General features: G+C 39.8%; 1 protein-coding gene across 1 annotated transcript in view; it reads right to left on the minus strand.

Moving 5' to 3' along the window:
• The window catches only part of KCNH8 (potassium voltage-gated channel subfamily H member 8), a 420,233-nt gene that overhangs the window by 95,890 nt on the left and 302,571 nt on the right, over positions 1-21,772 (minus strand). The window contains exon 8 of the mRNA XM_004704022.2: positions 137-334. Within this exon, the coding sequence (XP_004704079.1) occupies positions 137-334 (198 nt within the window). The remainder of the gene's footprint in view (positions 1-136; positions 335-21,772) is intronic.

Below are 21,772 nucleotides of genomic sequence, written 5' to 3' on the forward strand. Positions count from 1 at the left end.
CAATGAGCACTTTAGAATCTCTGTGTACAAACCAATTTCTCTCTATCATGCCTCAGGATAGGAAAAAACAAAAACAGAACAGCGACAGATTTGCAGAGCCTGGTCCTTCCCCTGGTAGAAAGGAAGACACTCTCACCACCAATCAGCATGGTGCAGATGGAGAAGATCTTCTCTGCGTCTGTATTAGCGGAGACATTGCCAAAGCCCACACTGGTGAGGCTGCTGAGGGTGAAATACAGCGCGGCGATGTAGGCACTGCGGATGGACGGGCCCCCCGACGTGTTGTTCCCCGAGTAGGGAGACTCCAGGCGCTTCCCCAGCTCATGCAGCCAACCTGCAATGAACGAGAGGACGGACATTTAAGACAAAATGGCAGGTTGTACTATTAGCACAAGGAGGTAATGATAATCATTTAGGGATGTGATCATTTGTTTGGGGTGGGGGAAAGAGAGGAGTTAAATGGGAACCAAAAGCAAGACATTCAATCGCACCGTTCTATAAAAGCAAAAACACCCCCTTTTAACCAGTTTGCTTTCTGTAAAACGCACAGCAGAGAAATGCACTCGGAGCACGGCCTGGTGTGCAAAGTTAAGCTGTTGACCCCAAATGCAAGGAATTAACTGCAGAGGGGGAAACAGAGATTGCTGCACTCAGTTTCTGGACTGGACATTTTGCTAGTAATTAAAGTTGTTTGGTAAGTGAAATTTTAAGAAACAAAGGGCTTGATTAGATATGGTAAAACCACCCTATCAGTGATCTCCCTTCTACTCCATTTAAATGTGTCCTACTTTTCAATCTGTTCTGCTTTCTTTTGGATTGAGCCTGTTATCTGTTTTACTTGGTTAATCTTGTTAGTTTCTTGGGTTGTTGTTTGTTTTTCTTGTTTATCTTTACATGTAATTCACAATAGCTAAATCTATAGAGACAGTGACTGGATTGGTTATTCCTTGGGGTTATGGCAGGGGGGGTTGGGGGGAAATGGGGAGCCAATAACAATGAGTACAAGAATGAAGAAAATATTGATTGTACAACTTCAATTTTTGATTGAAAATTGATTGTACAAAATTTTCAAAAATTAAAAAAAATTTTAACAAATTGATTGTACAACTCTTTGATTGATGGGACTGAACTATTAAATTGTGTGGTATGTGAATTATATGTCAATCAAACTGTTGAAAAATAGATTCCGGACTCCAGACAGGTGAGATGTGTTTGATTTCCCTCCTGCACTATATCGTCCTTTTCTGTGCTCTTGGACTGCTGGTATCTAGTGGCCTTTCAAGTGTCAGGTCATGTTACCATACTTAGGAATCCTTCTCTGCAAAGTCATTCACATTTGGCAGGAGAGTGGATAACTGGCTGAACATAAGTATATCTCTATGAGAATTGGATGTCCTCTATAACTATTTTATTATACTGGTAGATGTTGTTGCTGTGTGCTGTACAGTCAATTCTAAGTCATATCAAACCTACTATGGAATAATAGAGCTACCACTCTGTGACCTGTGAGGGATAGAGGCCTGTGGGTCTCCTGGTGGGATCTAACCATGACTTTCAGTTAGCAGCCAAGTGCTTCAGCCGCAACTGGTTTATGGGTGTGTCAGAACTTATAAAATCAAATGCTTTCAATATGCAGCTTATTATATGTCCAATCACACAGGAATAAAATTTAAAGAGAGATAGATTAATAAATATGGAAAATAATAAGAATAGGACTGCAGTGGAAATGGAATACAAAGATCCTTTAAAATCTTTTTGTAAAACGATTTGCCTTTTAAAATGCTTTTATTGTAAAATGTAATCTTTTTCTTATGCTCTCTCACGCTAGTTTACAAAACACTATGACAATGCAGCCTAATCTATAAAAGTTCAGAAGGTATTTTTATTAATGGATATTCTTCATCGACCACTACTTTTCATAAACATTTCACTTAATGGGTGCCCATGAAAAAATGCAAGCTCATTACACTTTTTAAGTAGTAATAATACTGTCATTATCAACTAAAGTTATAGATTGTAGAACTATGCTAGGTAATTAAAATGCAAATTTAGAACAACTGGGAATCCTTTGAGACCAAGGAGCAACACTTAGTGGTAAGTGTTATGCCTCATTCATCCCGTGCCTCAGAGAAATGTGTCTCAATTGTTAGTGTCCATCCGAAACTGCTAGAGCACGTGTTAAACAAAGACTAGTGGATTCTAACTCTGGTGACTGTGGTCCAGTGGATTAGGAAGTTACTGAAAGAAGAGAGGAGCACGCATCCCTCTCACAAGGTGTCAGGCAGTGTTTACCTTACTGCTGTAGGATAATGGTTCTCAAGGCTATCTGCCTCAGGGAAAGGTTTTTAAAATTTTTGTTGTATTTTGTTGTTGTTGTTCATGGGTATATTCATAGCAAAGCCCAATCCAATCCAATCCAATAATATCTTCTTGTAAAGTTTAGTGACAGTGATTACATACTTATCCCCCTCCTTTTCTAAGTTGTCCCTCTTTAAGTAGCAAGGTCAAGTTGTTGTTGACAATTTGGTCCCGCATCAATACTTCTTAAAAGAGCATCATGCTCAGAGAAGACACTCTTCTGGAAGACTCTAGACCAGCGGTTCTCAACCTGTGGATCGCGACCTCTCTTGGGGTCGCACGATCTTTTCACAGGGGCCGCCTAAGACCACTGGAAAACACATATTTCCAATGGTTTTAGGAACTGAGACACCGCTCCTGTGTCCGTCTCCAGACGGGTCTGCCCACATGCAGAAACGCCCACATAGAAGTACCCGGCATGAAGACTGTTACCCATGTTACACCATACTTCGAGACAAAATTTCATTTATTTGCCATTAGAAATAAATCTTTCACAATATCTAATTACATATTGTTTTTGTGATTCATCACTATACTTTAATTATGTTCAATTTGTAACAATGAAAAATATCCTGCATATCACATATTTGCATTACAATTGATTCATAACTGTAGCAAAATTACAGTTATGAAGTAGCAATGAAAATAATTTTATGGTTGGGGGGTCACCACAACATGAGGAACTGTATGAAAGGGTTGCGGCATTAGGAAGGTTGAGAACTACTGTCTAGACAGTATTTTTGGTGTAAGGTTTCAATACTGTTTGAGGGTAATAGTTTTGGGAATTCATCCACTCTCCATGATTGGATTATATCAGATTTATATTGTGTTTTGCATTTACCCCATTTTCTAGCAGGATTATTTTATAGAGTATTTGATCAAAATGTCCCATCATCGTAGCTAGGTACCATTCAGATTCCTGGTCTTCTGGCAAAAGAGGGAGTTAGTTGTCTATGGAGGCAATTAGCCAGATATCTATTTCCTCTTCCTATTTGTCTTTCCTTCTTCCTCTGTTGTTCCAGGTCAATAGAAAAAAAGTTATACAGCCACGTGCTAGCATTTGAAATGTTAGGCACTCTACAAGGAACTGGGAAGTCGCATTGGAGTATTCAATACCTTACTGGAAACGCTTGTGTTCGGAAAGCACTGCCCTGCTCTCGCTTCACATTGGTTGAATCAGAGTTTCTGGTGAGAGTCCCAGGTCTTTTGGTTTTTGGCATGGGTACATTTTACAAGTTCCCCAGGAGACATTTATAGTAAGCTAGAGTTGAGAAAACTATTTCAGAATATAACTGAGACCTGACAATCGTGAGATTGACTAAATGCTGTGTTATAAAAAAAATAAAGCATTCTTATGAAATTTGCAAAACCCTGGATTTAGAAAGCCAAAAAGGAAGAACGTGCTCAGCATTTCTCCATCTGCAAGAACCGAAGTAAAATTCCAATCTCCAGTAGCAATATTGACAGTTTCTATGGGCAAATATTGAACGATGCCAGAGGCATCAAAAGATGATGAAGAAATGCACAGAGGGAGGGTGCCAAAGAGAACGAGTTCATGCTATTTCAAGAGCTAGTATGGGATGAAGAAAGAAGCCCAAGATTCACCGAAAACATTCGTGGAAAAACGAGGCTCCAGGAATTTGTGGAATATCCATGAAAATGTTTCCCCAAAATGGATGCAGTACTGGAAGCACTCAGTCAACAACTTTGGAAGACAGCTACCTCACTAACAGACTAGAAGAGATTCATATTTGAACCCATAGCAATGAAAGGTCATTCAAGAGATGCAGAAACGATCAAACAATACAATTAATGTCATATGCCAGTGAATGTTTGCTGAAGATAATTTTAAAATGTAGCTATCCATCGACAGGGAGCTCAACTCGAATTCAGAAGAGGTCCTGGAAGAGGGCCATCATTGCTGAGGTCCGATGGATCTCTGCAAAAAGCAAAAGTTACTACCAGAAAGCTGTGCATTTGTGTTTTATTGCCTATGCAAAGGCATTCAATTATAGATCTTAAAAATACATAAACAATGTCAAAGAATGGAAAATCCCGAACAATGAATTGTACTCATGAGGAATATGTACACAGACCCCAAGGCTGTCATGCAAACAGAACCGAAGGATGCTGAGTCCTTTAAAATCAGGAAAGGTATTGGCTAGTGAGGATCGTCAGCATGTTTATTCATCGTGTATGCTGAGCAAAGAATTCAATAAACTGGAGTACATGCAAAAGACCAGGGCAGTAGACCTGCTGGAAGGATCATTAATAGCTTTCCACATGTAGACACTTCCACCACTTTGCTTGCTGAAAGTGAGGCAGACTGGATGCACATCCTGATGATCCAGGACTGTATGCAGCCTTCAGTATGGACTGCAATTCAATATAAAGAACAAGCAGCAATTCTCACAACTGGATTAGTAGACAGCATCATAACAAACAGAAAAAAGAGTAAAGTTCTAAGGATTTTATTTTCCTTGGATCCACAGTCAATACTCATGGAAGCAGCAGCCAAGACACCAAGCAAATGTGCTGTAGAAGACCTCTGTAAAGTGTTAACGAGCAAGGAAGGATACAACTTGATGACAAAGATGTGCTTCATCCAAGTCATACTGATATTAGGGGTGGCTTATACTCGAGTATATACAGTATGTTCTTACAGTTTAGGGGGCTAGAAGTCTAAATTCAGAGTCTGGTTCCAGGTGAGGGCTCTCTCACTTTGTTGGCTCTGGAGGAAGGTCTTGGTCTCTTAAGATTCTCCCCCTGGTCCTTTGAAGATTTCCATTTGTCTTGGCATCTGTTTTACACCATGTCTCCTCTGCTGTCTTGAGTAAACTCTTTTATGCCTCAAAAAACCCCAGTACTAATGGTGTCTCATTACCATCATGACAAAACCCCATTCCCAAATGGGATTATAACCAAGGTCATGGAGGTTAGGCTTTACAGCACATGCTTTGGAAGGACATACTTCAATGTAAACGTTCTAATTTGGGTGGCCAGGAGTAGTGAGAGAGTGCTACTTGGGTGATGATAATGGAATTGTAGGACTAGATCAACACCATATTTTTGGAATTGAATTTATTCTGATGCTTACCACACGGATAGTAACATCGGCGGTACTTTCCCACTGTGAAGCTTGCTTAATAGGCTGTACACTTACTTGCACTGCACTGTAGGAAGAAAGTCCAGACTTCTGGGTAAAAATCAGAAAGCAAAGATAATATCTGCACTCTTTTTTACAGAGAAAAGATTTGATGTATATTTGAAGCATTCTCATGTATGGAAAACAATGAGATGAGTGGCAGATGGTCTGATAATTTTTTAGGAATCTTCCACATTATTCTCTGAAAGAAGCTGTCATCCATCCCTGCTTGACAAGGGAGTGAGGAGAAGGGCTTGTTTTCCTGTCTCATCCTGGTCCTTCTCGATAATTACAGGAATATATGAATAGGTGAAAAATGTCACTTTGCCCAGAGAGCAAATCTTGTATGACCTCATTTTGGTTTTAGTTGATGCACAGAAAGAAAATAAATAAATAAAATGGCTGCTGCTTCCTGGTTGAATCAGTTATACACAATTATATCATGAATGAACAACTAGATCCATCTGTTGGTCTTGAATTTAATTAAACCATTCATTTAGTTATGGAAACCACTTTTCTCACTAAAAATGAAAAGTGAGCAACCCACCAATATACTTACTCTTTCAACCAAACACCATTAACACAAATAAGTATTCTCTGAATCAATGTGAATTTTATATAATTTGATGTCCTGAATAAAATAGGACAAAAGTTGGTGTGAGGCTAGCTGTATTTCCCTGCGATGTCTGATCATCACAGCTGTGTGAGGTTGTGTATCTCATAAGTGGTTCAGAGAGCAAGCACAGATGAACAATAGATTTCCTTTTGTTGATCGCCCTTCTTTCCTTTAGCTGAGTGTTCTATTTTAAACAGAAACATCAATAGAGATGAAAAAAATAAAACACACACACAGTAACATGCAAAGGAGGTAACACCTACAAACCCAGGACTCGCTGCGCGGGTGAAATAAATCTGCTTCACAGCACAGCTCATCTGCGATGAAAGCACACATTCTACTCTAACGAGACAGCATTTCACGTACTGAATGGAAGAAGCCATTTAACCAATTTAGGATCCAGTCTTTTTTTGTGCCAGAGAAACATCTAGAGGATGTCCTAGAACAGTTTGCTTCTGCTCCATTCCCCACCCCGTCTCTGAAGGACATTTTGAAGGAAAAATGAATATACAGCATAAACTATACCCTAAATATATTAAGTACACTACCATATCAAAACAACCACTCATGAAATGGACTAGATGAATAAAAAGTACAGATTTGTGAAGTATAAGCAAATTATTCAAAATAAAATTAATATTAGTAATCATAATTAGAAGTTTATAATTTATATGATTATTTAATGCAATTATTCTCCACCGAACACGTATTATAGGGACAGTATTTTGCCTAGCTGTATCATTTTAACTCTAAATGGTAGTTTATTATTCTACTCTTTAGGTTTCTTACAATAATACACTTTCAATAATTACATCTGTACCTTCACAAATTGTACAGGTGTGACTTGTTTCGCACGGCAGATGGCTTCCTGAAAAGTTTGGCCTATAGCAGCATTTGGCAAATTCAAATGTATTTAAGATGCACTATAAGGAATGCCATAGTGGTTACAGGTTGGGCTGCCAAGTGCAAGGTCCAGTTTGAAACCACCAGCTGCTCCCCTGGAGCAAGTAGGTTTTTCTCTTCCTATAAAGAGTGACATTTTCAGAAACTCCTCGGCCAGGTCTACCCTGTCCTATATGGCCGCTCTGAGTTGGCTTGACTCAATGGCAGTGAGTCAACGGACTACCACTGAGTCTGTTCTGACTCCTAACAAACCTAGATAGCAGTTCTGAGGCTACAATCTTTACCAGAGCAGAGAGCCTCATCTTCTTCCCAGAGAGAGGCTTATGGTTCCGAACCTACACCTTTTCAGTTAGCAGTCACATGTTTACCCAACAGCGCCATGAGGGCTCTCTAGATAATGAATAGCAGGATGCTCTTTACTGAAACTCTAGTATAAATGTTACTGATTATGTAAATTGCACTTCAGAAATAAGAAAACTACTCAGTATAACATAAGCTTGTTAGGTAAGATTCTGATATATGTTGATGATGGTGATGATGATAGGGACGTGTACCTGTATAGAAAGATCAGCGTGTGCCTAACCATGCCTTATAGAAGTAAAATTGGTGGTCTTCTGTATTTCCTATGACTGCTCCATGTTGTACTGGGACTGAGCTAGAAGAACGGAGCCTTATCACAAGGATGGCACTTAGTTAACCTTGACTGAGTACCTCTGTTTTCCAGACCTGACTAGAGCTAAGTAGCTTCCATCTCACTTACTCGCACCAGCGCTCTGAAGTAGATACAATTGCATCTACCTATGAAATAGACACAGTTATCCACGTTTTGTTTGTTTCATTTAGTGTCATAGTTACTTTGAAAGCATCTCACTGTTTAAAAGATTAAAAAATCGGAGCTCTGAGAGATTAGATGATTTTTTTTCAAAAGGGGCCACGTAAAGGTTTAAACCGAGGTCCAAGAGCTGTCAGAGCCAGAATTCTTGACCCTTTGTCCTAGTGCTTCTAAGGCACATTTACAAGTGAGGCACTGGTCTTTCATGTGTGTGTGTGTGTTTGTGTGGTGTAATGGCACACATCCATGTTGAGGAAAAAAAGCAGTCACAGTTGAGATTCACCAGAAGCCAAGCCCAAATCAAGGATCCCTTTATAAGTACTGACGTTTAAGAGATGGAAGCTGTTATGGACTGAATTGTGTCTCCTGCCCAATCATGTCTTGAACTCCTTAACTCTATAGCTGAGGGTGTAATCCTGTTTGAAAACACAGTTTTCTTTGTTACAGATCATGCTGCTAAAGTGGGATGCATTCTAAATCTAATAACTTCTGAGCTATTACCAATAAAAGATCATTCATAGAAGCAAGACAAATGGGGAAGACCCAAACAATGTTAGGGTCACTAAGGAACAGAGGTAAGCCAGGGCTACTGAGATGGAGTCAACTAATATGGCTCTTGGGGCCTCAGTTGACAAGGTGATTTTTGTCATTTTGGATTCTGTGACTCTGGCTATTTTGGAGGGACTTCTCCGCCATGCTAATAAACATGATTGGGGGGGGGGGGGTTGAGTCTTAGCCTTAAAGGATATGAACCAAGTCACCACCCTTTGTTTCCTTGGGGTTCTGGTCTGTTGCAAGACAAAACCATACCTCCGTCAAAGCCATTCTTCTGTGTATGAGTATCTCAGATACACAGGGAGAAATCCCAGGACCATTGGATGAAGAATATGTTAGGGATTTATGTCTGAAGTGACATCAGAGAGTCAAGACACCAGAGACAATAGCACAGAGACCATGGGACAGAGCAAAGGGTCCAGGCTGAACCAGAAGATAGAGAAGCAGCTTCAAGACTGTGGGACTGTGAGGGAGAGTGAGCAGTGGGTCTCCTGGGTCCAGGGCAACAGAGGCCAAGGCTGAAAGGTTGAGGGCTGGAAAGAGACTTTACTGGCTGAGAAGGGGTGTTGCTGTGGACCAAGGACTGTACCCTTAATGTTCACTGATCCTGACTTGCAATGACCTATTAATGTCCTTAACAAACTCCTATAATTGTGAGTACTGATGGTGAGTTCTGTGTGGCCATTACAACAAATGATCAAACTCAGTAGAGAAGTCGGGTGCCTTGGGAGGAAGGGGTAGTCTCAGAATAGCTTAGGAAAGATGGAGGGTGGAGGGATGTCTGACTACTGCCTCCTGGCAATAGGGAAGCCAGAGGAGGTCAGACATGGCCTCTCTGTCCTTGGTGTTTTTCACAATTGGTTTCAGAATGTGGGATTCCTGGTTTTTCTTCTGACCCTTTACATTACCAAGCATGATGTTCTTTTTCAGGGACTGATCTCTTCTGATAACATGACCAAAGTGCTTGAGACAAAGTTTCACAATCCTTATTTCTAAGGATCACTCTGGCTGTACTTCTTCCATAAATATGGGTCTGTTCCTGTGGGTTGGCAAGGCAGCTGTCTTCCAAATTTCATGGTTCAGCTGGATAAGTTCTTCCAGTGATGTGCCAGTTTATCCAAATATTCTAATTGGCCTTCCATACATTCCTAGAGACTTGTTTTATACCAATGTCTTTGGTCAAGCTTGGACTTTTTCCTTCAACACTATGGCTTCGTGATCATATACTACATCCTGAATGGTTGAACTTGGTCCCATTATTTTTGATACAGTGACCATGTATTCTATCTTCTTTTGAAGTTCCCTGCATCATTCACTATTTTACCCATAGAACCCTTCAATCCTTCAACCCGAAGCGCTTTAATTTCTTCTTCAGTTCTTTCAGCTTCAGATATGTTGAGTGTTCTTTATTTATTTTTTTTTCGAACTCCAGGGTTTTGCATATTTCATTATATTACTTCACTTTGCCTTCTCCAGCTGTCCTTTGAAGATTTTTGTTCAGATCTGTTACTTGGTCATTGTTTCCCCAACCACTATAACTCCTCCACATTTAAGAACATGTCTTAGAGTTTCTTCTGACATCGATTATCCTTTGTCTTCCTCTCTTTTGCATGTCCTTCCCATTTCTTCATGCACGATGCTCTTGCGTGGCTGGCATTTCCTCATTAGCGTCAAATCTGTCCTTGAGACGGTCTCTAAAATCAAGGTGAGGTATACTCCACTTCGTATTTTAGCACTTGTGGCTTTGTCTTAATTTTCTTTAGCTTCCACTTGAGTTTCCATCTATGCAATTGATAATCTATTTCACAGTAGGCTTCAGGCCTTGTTTTGGTTGATGATAATTGAACTGTTCCACTTTCTTTTCCCACAAATGTAGTGTATTTCATCTATCAAGATCTTTCACTTTATAAACACGATATCCTTCTCCAGGGACAAGTCGCTCCTGATAGATGTTCAAAGCATGCGAGACCAAACCTCGGCATCCTCCCCTTGAGAGAGCATTCCTTACCAGAGGTGACTTTTTTAAGTAAGAAGCTTGTGCTAGAATTTATGATCCTGTGAATTCATCTTGCTTTCTTTTTAAAAAAATTGTGGCCCATAAGCAAATACTGATAGAATAAAGATGCAAGTGACATTTTTGATATGTATGTACCATTTCTGTTCTATTGCCACTTCTTAATGATATCTTGGAGCAAGAAATCTTTAAGCTGTTAGATTTATCAACAAATATGTGAACCACTTGCCCTAAAATGGAAAATTCTCCAAAGCCTAATTAAAGTTTAAACAATCTCTACAGTAGAAACTTCTTGAATATTAATTACTAAAATATAGCATTTGACTTAAAGAGTGATAGTGTTACCGAACAGCCCATTACTACATGCACACACAAAAATACACCAGAAAAGATTAAAAGTGTGAAACAATCTAAAACCAATTTTAGTAGCTACTGTAGGGTTTTCTGATTGTAACCAAGAAGAAGTAAAATTGGCCATCTGTTTCCAGTCAACTGGGGCACTTCCAAATGCCTCCCGAATCTCAGCGAAAAATAGAGGCAACTGTAACAAAGATGTTTAGGCAGAGCATATAGAAGAAACTGTTTGTATTTAGCCTACTTACATAAAATACACACCATTCAAAATGCTTTCATATCTTTGTCCAAAATTATTCCTTTTGAGCAATTCTGTTGATGTTTTTCCTGGCTATTAGGGTGTGTGGGACATGCATTTATGACCAGGCCAAGAGCATCGATGAAGGAGCCCTGAAGACACAAAGGTTAAGCACTGGGCCGCTAACAAAACATTTGGGATTGGGACTGACCCAGAGACCCCACAGTAAAAAGATCCTAATCCAAAATATTTATCACCAGCACCTGAACAAGAGCAAAAACCTCTTTCAGGAAGGTAATATGGGGGGAAATGGACTGAACTTACCATATATACTCATATAGAAGCCAAGTTTTTCAGCACATTTTAATGCAATTTTTGTGGTAAAATTAGGTACCTCGGCTGATATTCAGGTCGGCTTATACTTGAGTATATATGGTAAATGAATTTGTTATTCATATTTTGTGTAGACATCTGAGGTCAAAAATCATGTGATGTTCTTAGCAAAATGGTGCTTTTTTTTTATGTTCTTAGCTCAACGTATTGCCGTCGAGTTGACGTCAATTCACAACTACCCAATAGGACAGAGTATAAACACCCCTTTGGGTTTCCCAGACTGTCTGTCACTCTCTATGGGAGTAGAAAGCCTCATTTTTCTCCTGAGGAGTGGTTAGTGGTTTTGAACTGAGGACCTTGTGGACATCAGTGCAACATGTAACTACTCTGCCACTGGAGCACCTTTTAAATCTGTTAGTTATTTATATATTATATAGATTTCTTTCAAAGGCTCAGAATTAGGACAAAACTAAAAACAAAACATAACAAACACTCATTGTCATTGTGCCAATCCTGACTCTACAGCAACCAGACAGGAAATAGTAGAGCTGGCCCATAGCGTTTAAAAGGCTATGGTCTTTATATAAGCAGGGTGCTGAGGGGGCCTGGGTTTGGACTGCAGCAGTCCAGCACTTAACCACAGTGTTGCTCAAATTTGTAAACTATTTCCCACTGTTTTAAGCAGCACCTTACCATCATTTAACCTGAAAGGATTGATCTTTGACATTTACTGAAAAAGGAATCCAGGTGACTCAGGTTTGCAGAAATCATTTCTTCCAAAAGTCTTAGCGAGGAATACATTTTCTAATAATAATAATAGTAACTAACTCCACAATAAATTACATATGTAATTTGCTATAATGTTAGATATACATTTTCTCCATCAGAGTCCTCTGATTTTACTTGCCTCTCATTGGTTTTGGGACCAACTTTGTTTCAATTTCTAGGGAATGACTTGAGTCTCATAACTGACCACCAACTTTGAGATGGTAGTCTTTTGTTCTCCCTCAGAAAAGTTGATTCTGACTCACTTTTCTAGCAATGTACTTAAAAACAGGTTACTAACTTTGTTTGATAGCTTGATGGAGGGGGAGATACAGTAAGTAGTGGGAGTTTGCAAGAACATTCCAAAATAAGGCTTTTGCCCGGGGTGGCTGATGGATTGAACTTGAAGTAAACACAGGGTAACGGCATTGTGTCAGAGAGATTTAAAGGTGAGCATGGGAATTAAAAAAAAAGCGAATAGATTGAATTCATGGACGGAAAGAAGCACAAGAGCACATTGAAGGGAAACAGGGCTCCAGAGAGATGGATCCGACCAAGGCAGTGCAGCCACCCCTGTCAACCGGAAGGCAAGGAATACAGAATGGAGAAATGCAAGAGAAAGTTTTCTTTAAGCCTTTTTCACATCCTAGCTAAGTTACTTGTCCTATGATTCAGTTTCCTTTTCTTTAAAACAAGCAAGCAAACAAAAAAAAACAAAGACCACAGTAAATAGCAAGCTGTTGGGAGACCAAGTGACACGTTTCAGGTGAAGTGCTCAGAAGAAACTCTGTCACAGGCATTCAACAAAAATCACCATTATTGCTACTATTGTTCTAAAGACAGGAGTTATTTAAACTTAAATTTGGACTGTCATTTAAGATTCTTTATTACTGAAAGCTTGGATTAGTAACCTGTCATTCTCATCAGGCCATGCTACTGTAGACAATAATGCCCCATCCTTCTTTGAAATCCAGGACCTTGCATCATCTTGCTTGGAAATTCCATTCTCCCCAGTAAGGTGCTGAAGTCCTATAGTGGACAGGACCCAGGGTCAGAATATTTGGGGACATCAATGTGCTTTGCTAATGCTATAATATTATTGTTTGCATATTTGTAATTCCACTCACTGCCATCAAGTTCATGCCAACTCCTGATGACCCTAGAGGACAGGGTGGAACTGCTGCTGTACGTTACCAAGACTGTAATTCTTCATGGGAGTGGAATGCCCTGTCTTTTTTCCTGGGGCCATTTTGAATCACTGACCTGTGGTTAGCAGCCCAATGTGTAAGCACTACATATTTGTGCCTAGAGGTACGCATTGATCACTCAGTGTGCTATGTGACCTATCAGAGACCGTAACCCCATTCCATGCCACTGTATCTATTTTCTAATGGAAATGTCCCATGCTGTCTTACTTCTGTTTACTGCTACTCTTAAGCAGGATGTAGGATATCTGGAGACCTTTGTGTATTGTTGTTTTTGAGCATGGAAATTTTCCTGAGATTCCTCCCTCTTCTCCCGGAAGCCCAGCCGTTAGTCCAAAGATAGTTAGCAGGAATAGACGTAGCTCTGTCAAAGTTTGGGTCCTATAAGAGCTTTTCGGAACCACTGCCTGAACTCTCAAGAACTTCCCAACGCTTCATTTTCCAGGAATAGAACTTTCTGCTTACCCTCTTGTGGACTCTGAGAGACTGAAAATAGGTCAGGCCTATGCTGTGGAGAAAATAAAAGACCTCACAGGTTTTTTTTTATCATAACCCACTTTCCTGTGCACTTTTTGAATCTTATTAAAAATCGTGGGGAAACTGAGCACCTAGAACCACTTTTTGACTATTTTATTTGCTTTCATTAGGCATTTGTCTTCTAATTTTACATACACACACCAACCTCCCTGCCTTCGAGTTGAGTCTGACTCAATGGCAGCTCGATAGGACAGTAGAACTGTCCATCGGGTTTCCAAGGCTGTAAACCTTTACAAAAGCAAATCACCCCACCTTTTCCTCAGAGAACATGTGACGGGCTAGAACCGCTGACTTTCTGATTGGCAGCCAGATGCTTTAGCCACTGTACCTAGAGCCCCTAACTCTCTGTATACATATAGTGGCCATAATGCCTTTTCAATAGATTTAAAACAATGGAAATGGGGGGTGGTTGTAAGTGATTTGGAACCTTGCTGGTACACAGGTACAGTGGCTGATAAATTGTATGAGCCCCAATAAATTGATTAATCAAAAAAAAAAAAAAAGAAAAACTAAATGATATAGGGTTTACCAAACTAAGCACCCTGGCCGAGGCAATCAAAAAGGTTTAAAGTAAAAAGGAGATGTTAACATTGAACTAGAATGGACAGAGATTCGAATGATAGTGATAGAAAACTGGCACTTAGAGAAACTTACTCTAAAACCAAACCAACAACAACCAAGGGCATTTTGATTTTACATAACCCACTCTCATCAAGTTAATTATGATTCACAGTGGCTCGATATAAGGGTGGCAACGTTGTACATCTCTATTGGAGCCGACAGTCTCAGTTTTCTCCCATAAGACTACTGGTGGGTTTGAACTGCCAAAATAGAGTTTGCAGTCCAATGTTTACCTAACAGAGAAACCAGAGAAGCAGAAAAGAAATGAATAAACAAACTATACTCGAAAAAAAAAACCCCAGAAGTCATATTTTTGGAACAGGTTTTTTGCTATTTAGCTCAAGCAGAAAAAGAAAGTCAGGTAAACATTTTTAACATATTCTTCCTTGTCAATGAGGGTGGCGCGCGATGGAGACCCAATGCCCATCTCTAGACAACTGGACATACCTTGCAGAGGGGGAGTGGGGAGATGAGTTACTTAGGGTACAGTATAGCAATAATGAAACTCACAACCTTCCTCTAGTTCTTGAACGCTTCCTCCCCCCAACTACCAGGACCCCAGTTTCGCCTTGCAGACCTGGTTAGACCAGATGATACACAGCGGTGCGGATGGGAGTTGGAAGCGCAGGGAATCTAGGACGGAGGAGCCTCTCGGGACCGGGGGCGACGGTGGCGATACCAGGAGGGAAGGGGGAGGTAGCAAGGGGGAATGGATCACGGGGAGCCGCGTATGGCCTCCTCTCTGGGGGACGGGCGCAGCGGGGTGGGTGAGGGGAGGCGCCGGACAGTGTAATGTAAGATACAAAAATAATTTATAAATTATTAAGGGTGCATGGGGGAAAGGGGAGGAGGAAGGGAAGGTGGGGGGGGGAAGAAAAATGAGCGGATTCCGGGAACCCAAGAGGCAAGAGAATTTTGGGAATGATGAGGGCAACAAATGTATAGATGTGCTTTACACAATTGATCGATCTATGTATTGTGATGAATTGTATGAGCCCCAATAAATTGATTAATTAAAAAAAAAAACATATTCCTTTTCAGGCCTGCAAATATTTTCCTTTTCTTCCAAGGTATCAAAATCAGCAAGTGCAAGAAAATATGTGCTCAAATTGTGATAGCAAAGACTGATATTTCCTATAAAATCTATTTGTTGGCTAAAAGCTAAGCCTTTGCATTTACTAAGAAATAAAGCTAAACAATTCTTCCTCTCCTTATGCATGTTTTGTATGTGTGTGTGTTGGTGGTGAATGGAATATATTTCCTCCTAAATTAGGAAGTTCAACTTTATCAGTCATATGCAAAAATGCAATGCAGATATACATCTTTAAGTTTAGAAAGATTTTATCAAGAAATCAGATAACAGGTGCTGTGACTCTGAGGACATGTTGGGGAGCCTTGTGGGATGCACTCCCTGGATAATAAATCTAGGAGCATGAAAACCCTTTTGTTTTCAAGTTGATTCTGACACCGAATAGCCCACCGGACAGGGTGGAAGTGCCCCCATTGAAATCTTGGTGGGAGCAGGGGGCTGTCCTTTTTTGCTGTTGAATAGCTTGTGGACCCAAACTGCCCACGGTTTGCTTAGCAGAGGCGCACTTAACTACTGTGCCAGCAAGACTCTGCAGCAGCATGTGATATTTATTTAAAAACACACGCCATGTTGTCATTGTAAATTAGGTGGGGGCGGAGGGTTACATTTCAGATATTCGATTTTGTATTAAGCAGCTTAAAATAGCAATCAATTCCCTCAATACTTTACACATTATTGTTCCTTTAACTGTAAATGGGGCTAAAAACACTATTTTGTTAGTTGTGAGGATTAAAGAAGGACATACATTTTTATAAACCATCCAGGATCATGCCTTGTGTATATTTACTCCTTAAAATAGCAGTTGCTCATCTCGTCTTTATTTTTTTATTACTTTGTCACACAAACAAGTGTTATTCTGAAGTAAGTTAGCTTCAGAAGGTGAAGAGGAACTGGCGATTCAACGTCAAGTACAAGTATGTAACTACAAGTGACCACAGGGCAGTCACAGAACTTTGGGTGTTAGAATAAAATGATCCTTAAATGTAGACCCTCCAAAATATGACTAATTTAATGCTATCACTATTATTTTGCAAAATAACCTATCTCCTAGTTATTCCACTTCCTAACCAAACCACTGCCTCCTAGTTCATTCTGAAATGTAGCACCCCATGGCATAGAGCAGAATTACCCTCAGTGAGTGTCCAAGGCTGCACATCGTTATGGGAGCGAAAAGCTTCATCTTTCTCTTGTGAACCTCTGCTAGGCGTGGACCACGGGCTTTGTGATTAACAGTCTGACCTGCAGCACCCCCAGAACTCCTTGATTATTCCACTTAGATGCATAATAATTGGAATCAGGACATTTTGACCAAACTGTTTTGGATCCAATTGGTTTTGACGCTACTCTTTGCCCACATCCTATTATTTGTACGATTACATGTGCTTTTATTCCTTGTTTGACAAATAAACACATATCGTACACAATTCATTAAATTAATAAGATGGACAGAAATGAGAAAAATATGGCCATGTTTTAATACAAAGGATACTAAAATTGGGCCCCTAAACAAAACAAAACAAAATGACCTGATTGAAAATGCACATTCCTTAGGGACCATGAATATGGCAACATTATTAACTAGAGAAAAATTAGACTCAGTATAAATGATTTTAACAAAACAAGGCTCACACCGATTACAACAGCACAAAGTAAAATGTTGTCTTGACCAAAAATTGATGTAAGCATCATACCTTCTTATTAAAACTGAGTTCCCTAAATCTTTGAGAAAATTTTTCTTTGTAGGACTGTCCCAAAGGAAGCAAAAAAAAAAAAAAAAAGAAACCATCTCATGTGAGATTTTCATAAAGGGGCCAATGAGTTAAATCTTTGTTGTAAAGATTTTCCTTTAAAAAATTTTTTTTAAAGAACTTATCTGGGTAAAAAAAAATTTGAATGTCATTAAAAAGAAAATGGAGCAAAATTATTTAATCCAATTTTATAAGTGAGTTACACTCTATTAATCTGGCCCTTCCAGCTATCACCCCTTATGTATGATAATTCTGGTTTTCATATGCCTGTGGTCTCATTTTGGAGATCATTATCTACTAATACATAGGAATGGGATGAGATTGAGTTCTGACAGTAGTAGTAGATGTGGATTGGATGACATTCTTGGTTTCAGGGTTACCTTAGTCACTATATCCTATAATAGATGCATGGAATTATATACTAGAGCTGAGAGGAGAAAGAAAACTGCTTCTGGGGTGGCCCGGGAAAAAGTCTGGCTGATTAACATTAGTAGGAAGGCAATGTATACTTGGAAACATTTCCAAGTATGAGTCATAGATGCATAAATAAGATATAGTCCAGGGGCGAAGAATAGATTATTACATTCGAGTGATATTTGATTGTTCCCTGTAACTTCCCCAAATGACCTTTCCCTGCATGGGTCTAGTAAGAAGTTGGAGATGGGGGTACTGATAGGAATCCCTTGCTAGTACATAGGAACAGGATTCTCTACAAGGCCATCCTGCTGCAATAACATGAGTTCACTGGGAGCACGGGCTGTGATCTTCTCACCAGCAAGAGCCAGGAGTGAAGTGCAGCCTCTGGACCCAATTTCTGGTTTACCTCTGCCTGATCTTTTGGCTTGGGACTGAACTGCACGCATCACTGTGAGAGACAATGTCTTTGAACTTTGTGAGTTCTGTGAGACACCGCAACAATTTGCCAAATCCAGAGCAGTGAGAGAGTATGCTCAAGGGGCAGATGGAGCACACTAGCATGTTGTGAGCGTTGGACTCTGGGGACTTTCACAATCTCCAACTTCTTTGCTATTAATTCTTATAAAACAAATGATCAACACAGTAGGCTTTTGATCTAAAAATTAAGTTCATGTAAAAAGAGTGCTAGGAAGTGCGCTCTAGAGGAGAACCACAATGTTGCTATCGTTCTAGTGAGACTAGCTGGCTTCCTACACGCACAGCAGGAATGCCCTTAGGTATCATGAGAGTGGAGCAAGGTCAAAATGGGAGTTTCAAGATAGCGGGATCAAAACATCTTACGTTCATCAAAATCAATGGCACATTTGTTCAAGTAAAGATTTTTTAAATCATCTGTTATCAATGTCTGTGTGCACACTTTTTGATTCATTAAAAATAGACAGTTTTACTAAAGTACTTCCATTCAATTTATCATCCCCAAATGAAGTCTATTCTTTCAAAAAATAAACATGATCTATGCCACCAACTGAAAAGAATGTTCAATACTGCATCTTAAAGTTACAATATATTTCTGTTCTTTCTCTTTCATTCACACACACACACACACACACACACACACACACACACACACACGCTGTATCCATCAAATCTGTAAAGAATAACCACACCACCACAGCATGACTTACACCACTCACCAAGCACCTAATCAGAAGGGAATCACAGGTGGATTTTGGGTCTCCACTCTGCTCCTTCATATACAGTCATATGGTTTCCGTTATGAGAAAAATAACACTATGTTATTCATTTTAAAATCTCTGGCTCTTCTGACTCTAAATGTATCATGCTATTATTTGTATTCTCTGGCAGATAATTTTGGATTTGCTATGTACAGGCATTTTTGCTTGAACCATATAAACCACTGCACTGGCATCGGCAGTCATATACCCTTCCTTCGGAGCTGTTCTCAACACAAATCCCATGCTTATCAACTGTCATACACTGGTTTTGGAGTTGCTCCCATGTGGCTCACAGACAGTCACCACAAATCCCCAAATACACCACTTCAGCCACAGAATAGCTATGCGATCAGTACGCCTAAACCAGCATATTTTAAAAATTAATGGAATTAGTTTAAAAACATAATTTTATGGATAGACAATAAAATTAGAAGTATTGCTCTCCTCCTGTGCATCACACTAAAAAAAAAGAAAAAAATCAACCTGGCCAAAATTCCATTTCAGGCTTGAAAGATTGCTAAAAATAAGCCGACAATCCAAGTCCATTAACAGTGGGTGTTTGGTACAGACTCCAATTAGCTTGGGCACTGGCTTTAAACCACCAATTTAAGTTACAGAGCTCTTGGGAACAAAATGAACTGCCATAATCATGGTTTGAATAAAATATTGTCATGTCAATGACAATAATGATCGCCAAAACAACAGCAGCAGTGCACAGAAACAACATAAATCTAGCATGTAGTATTCGATTTATATTAGATCACGGAGTGCTACTGGTGGAACAGTGGTTAAGTACCAGGCTGCTAATGGAAAGGCCACCTTCAGAACCCATCAGAAGCTCTGCAGACAAAGATGTGTCAGTCAGGTTCTGTAAAGATTGGCATCCCTGGAGACAGGGGGCCATTATGGGCCAGAATCAACAGGATGTAATGGGTTTTGGTTTATAACAGTTCATCCTTTAAAAATCTGATGAGACCTCCTGACACCTATTCCCATCAACATCTCATGATCACAGGCTGGTGTGCTTCTTCTACGTGGGCTTTCTTGTTTTTCAGCTAGATGACCACTTGTTTAACTCCAAGTCTTTAAGATCCAAAATGCTGTATCTTTTAAAGTCAGGCACCATCAGCTTTCTTCAACACATTTATTTATACACCCATTGTGTCTTCAGCAATGTTGTCGGGAAGGTGAGTATCATCTAGTGCCACATTATTTGAACAAACTGTTCTTGTACTGAGGTAAGATTTAAGTAGAGGCCTAAAGTCCATCTGCTTCCTTGTATTTACACACACATATTTACATACATACATTTATAGACAAATACAGATGTTCAAAAGCAAGCAATCAAATTGATGTGAAGGAGCCTAGGCAAATTGGAGATTGAAATCCACCTGTAAAATAACTGGACAGTACCTCACAGAAGGGCAACACGGAAGACATGATATATCCAGGGTGCAGTAAAGCACTGAGGAAACACATGACTATCCTCTAGTTCTTTGATATTTCCTCCCCTTAATAGTATGGCCTTAGTTTTGCCTCATTAATCTTGTGAGACCTGTGTATGTTCTTTCGTATAAAGATTATTTGATGCATTGAACTGAAACTAGATAAACCTTTCAGAAATAGTAATGGGAGTAATGCTTCCCTGAGGGTATGGAAGGGGTGGGGAGTAGGGTAAGGGGGAAGTGATAGTAATGATGACTATAAAACCCCACTCAAGACAAACAAATAACAGATTGGTAGGTGAACGGATACATTGGCTTGTGTAAGATACAGCAAAATATATATTATAATAACAAGGGTGGGGGAGGGAGGTGATAAAGGAGAGCTGATATCAAAGAGTTCAAGAAGAAAGAAAACATTTTGAAACTGATGGTGGCAGCAATTGTACAATTATGCTTGATGTAATTGAACTACGGATTGTTATATCTGTAAGAGTCCCCAATAAAATGCAAAAAAAAAAATCTGAAGAGATCCATAACCTTGTTTTTATTTTACAGATGAGGAGACCATGTCTTACAGAAATTAAGGAATTCAACGAAGCTTCCACAAATAATAGGTCAAGGATCTAGAATTTATATTCTTAGGACTTGTCATTAAAATCTAATTTGATGAGATCAATTATAGGTTCACTGGAAGTTGTCTTCATCCATAGATTTTGAATGCTATGTTAACTTAGGTGTATATTAACTTTCATCTTTAATATTTCAATTGAATGGCTTTCCTGGTAACTTTTTGTTTTTTCAGACTACGCACCTGGAACTCTAGTGGTGTAGTGGTTATTAGTTGGGCTGCTAAATACAAGGTCAGTGATTCAAAACCACCAGGTGCTCCGCAGGAGAAAGATAGGAGAGGTTCTACACTCAGAAAGACTTACACTCTCAGGGGCAATTCTACCCTGTCCAATAGGATCACTATCAATCGGTATCTCCTCAATGGCAGTTGAGGCTTGGGAGAGTTATGTTTCCCTCTGTGGTACTTGTATCTAACACGTCCAGCTGCTCATCCAAAGGCAGGAGGTTCTGGTCCAGCTGGAGGTGCCTTAGAAGAGCCCTGATAGTATAATGGGTAGAAGTCAGACTGCTAACTGCAAGGTCAGTGATTCAAATCCACCAGCCATTCCTTGGGAGCAAATTGAAGTTTTCTGCTGCTAGAAAGATTTATAGCCTTGGAGAGCCAAAGAGGCAGTTCTCCCACACCCACGATGAGTCAAAACGGAGTCAATGGCTGTGGCTTTTTTAGAGGAACTTTGGGAACATCTGCCATTGGAAACCCTATGTGCAGAGTGCTAACATGACACGCGGAG

This window comes from Echinops telfairi, unplaced genomic scaffold (genome assembly GCF_000313985.2).
Source record: "Echinops telfairi isolate 266 unplaced genomic scaffold, ASM31398v2 ScPeMD7_7420;HRSCAF=8458, whole genome shotgun sequence".
NCBI lineage: Eukaryota > Metazoa > Chordata > Mammalia > Afrosoricida > Tenrecidae > Echinops > Echinops telfairi.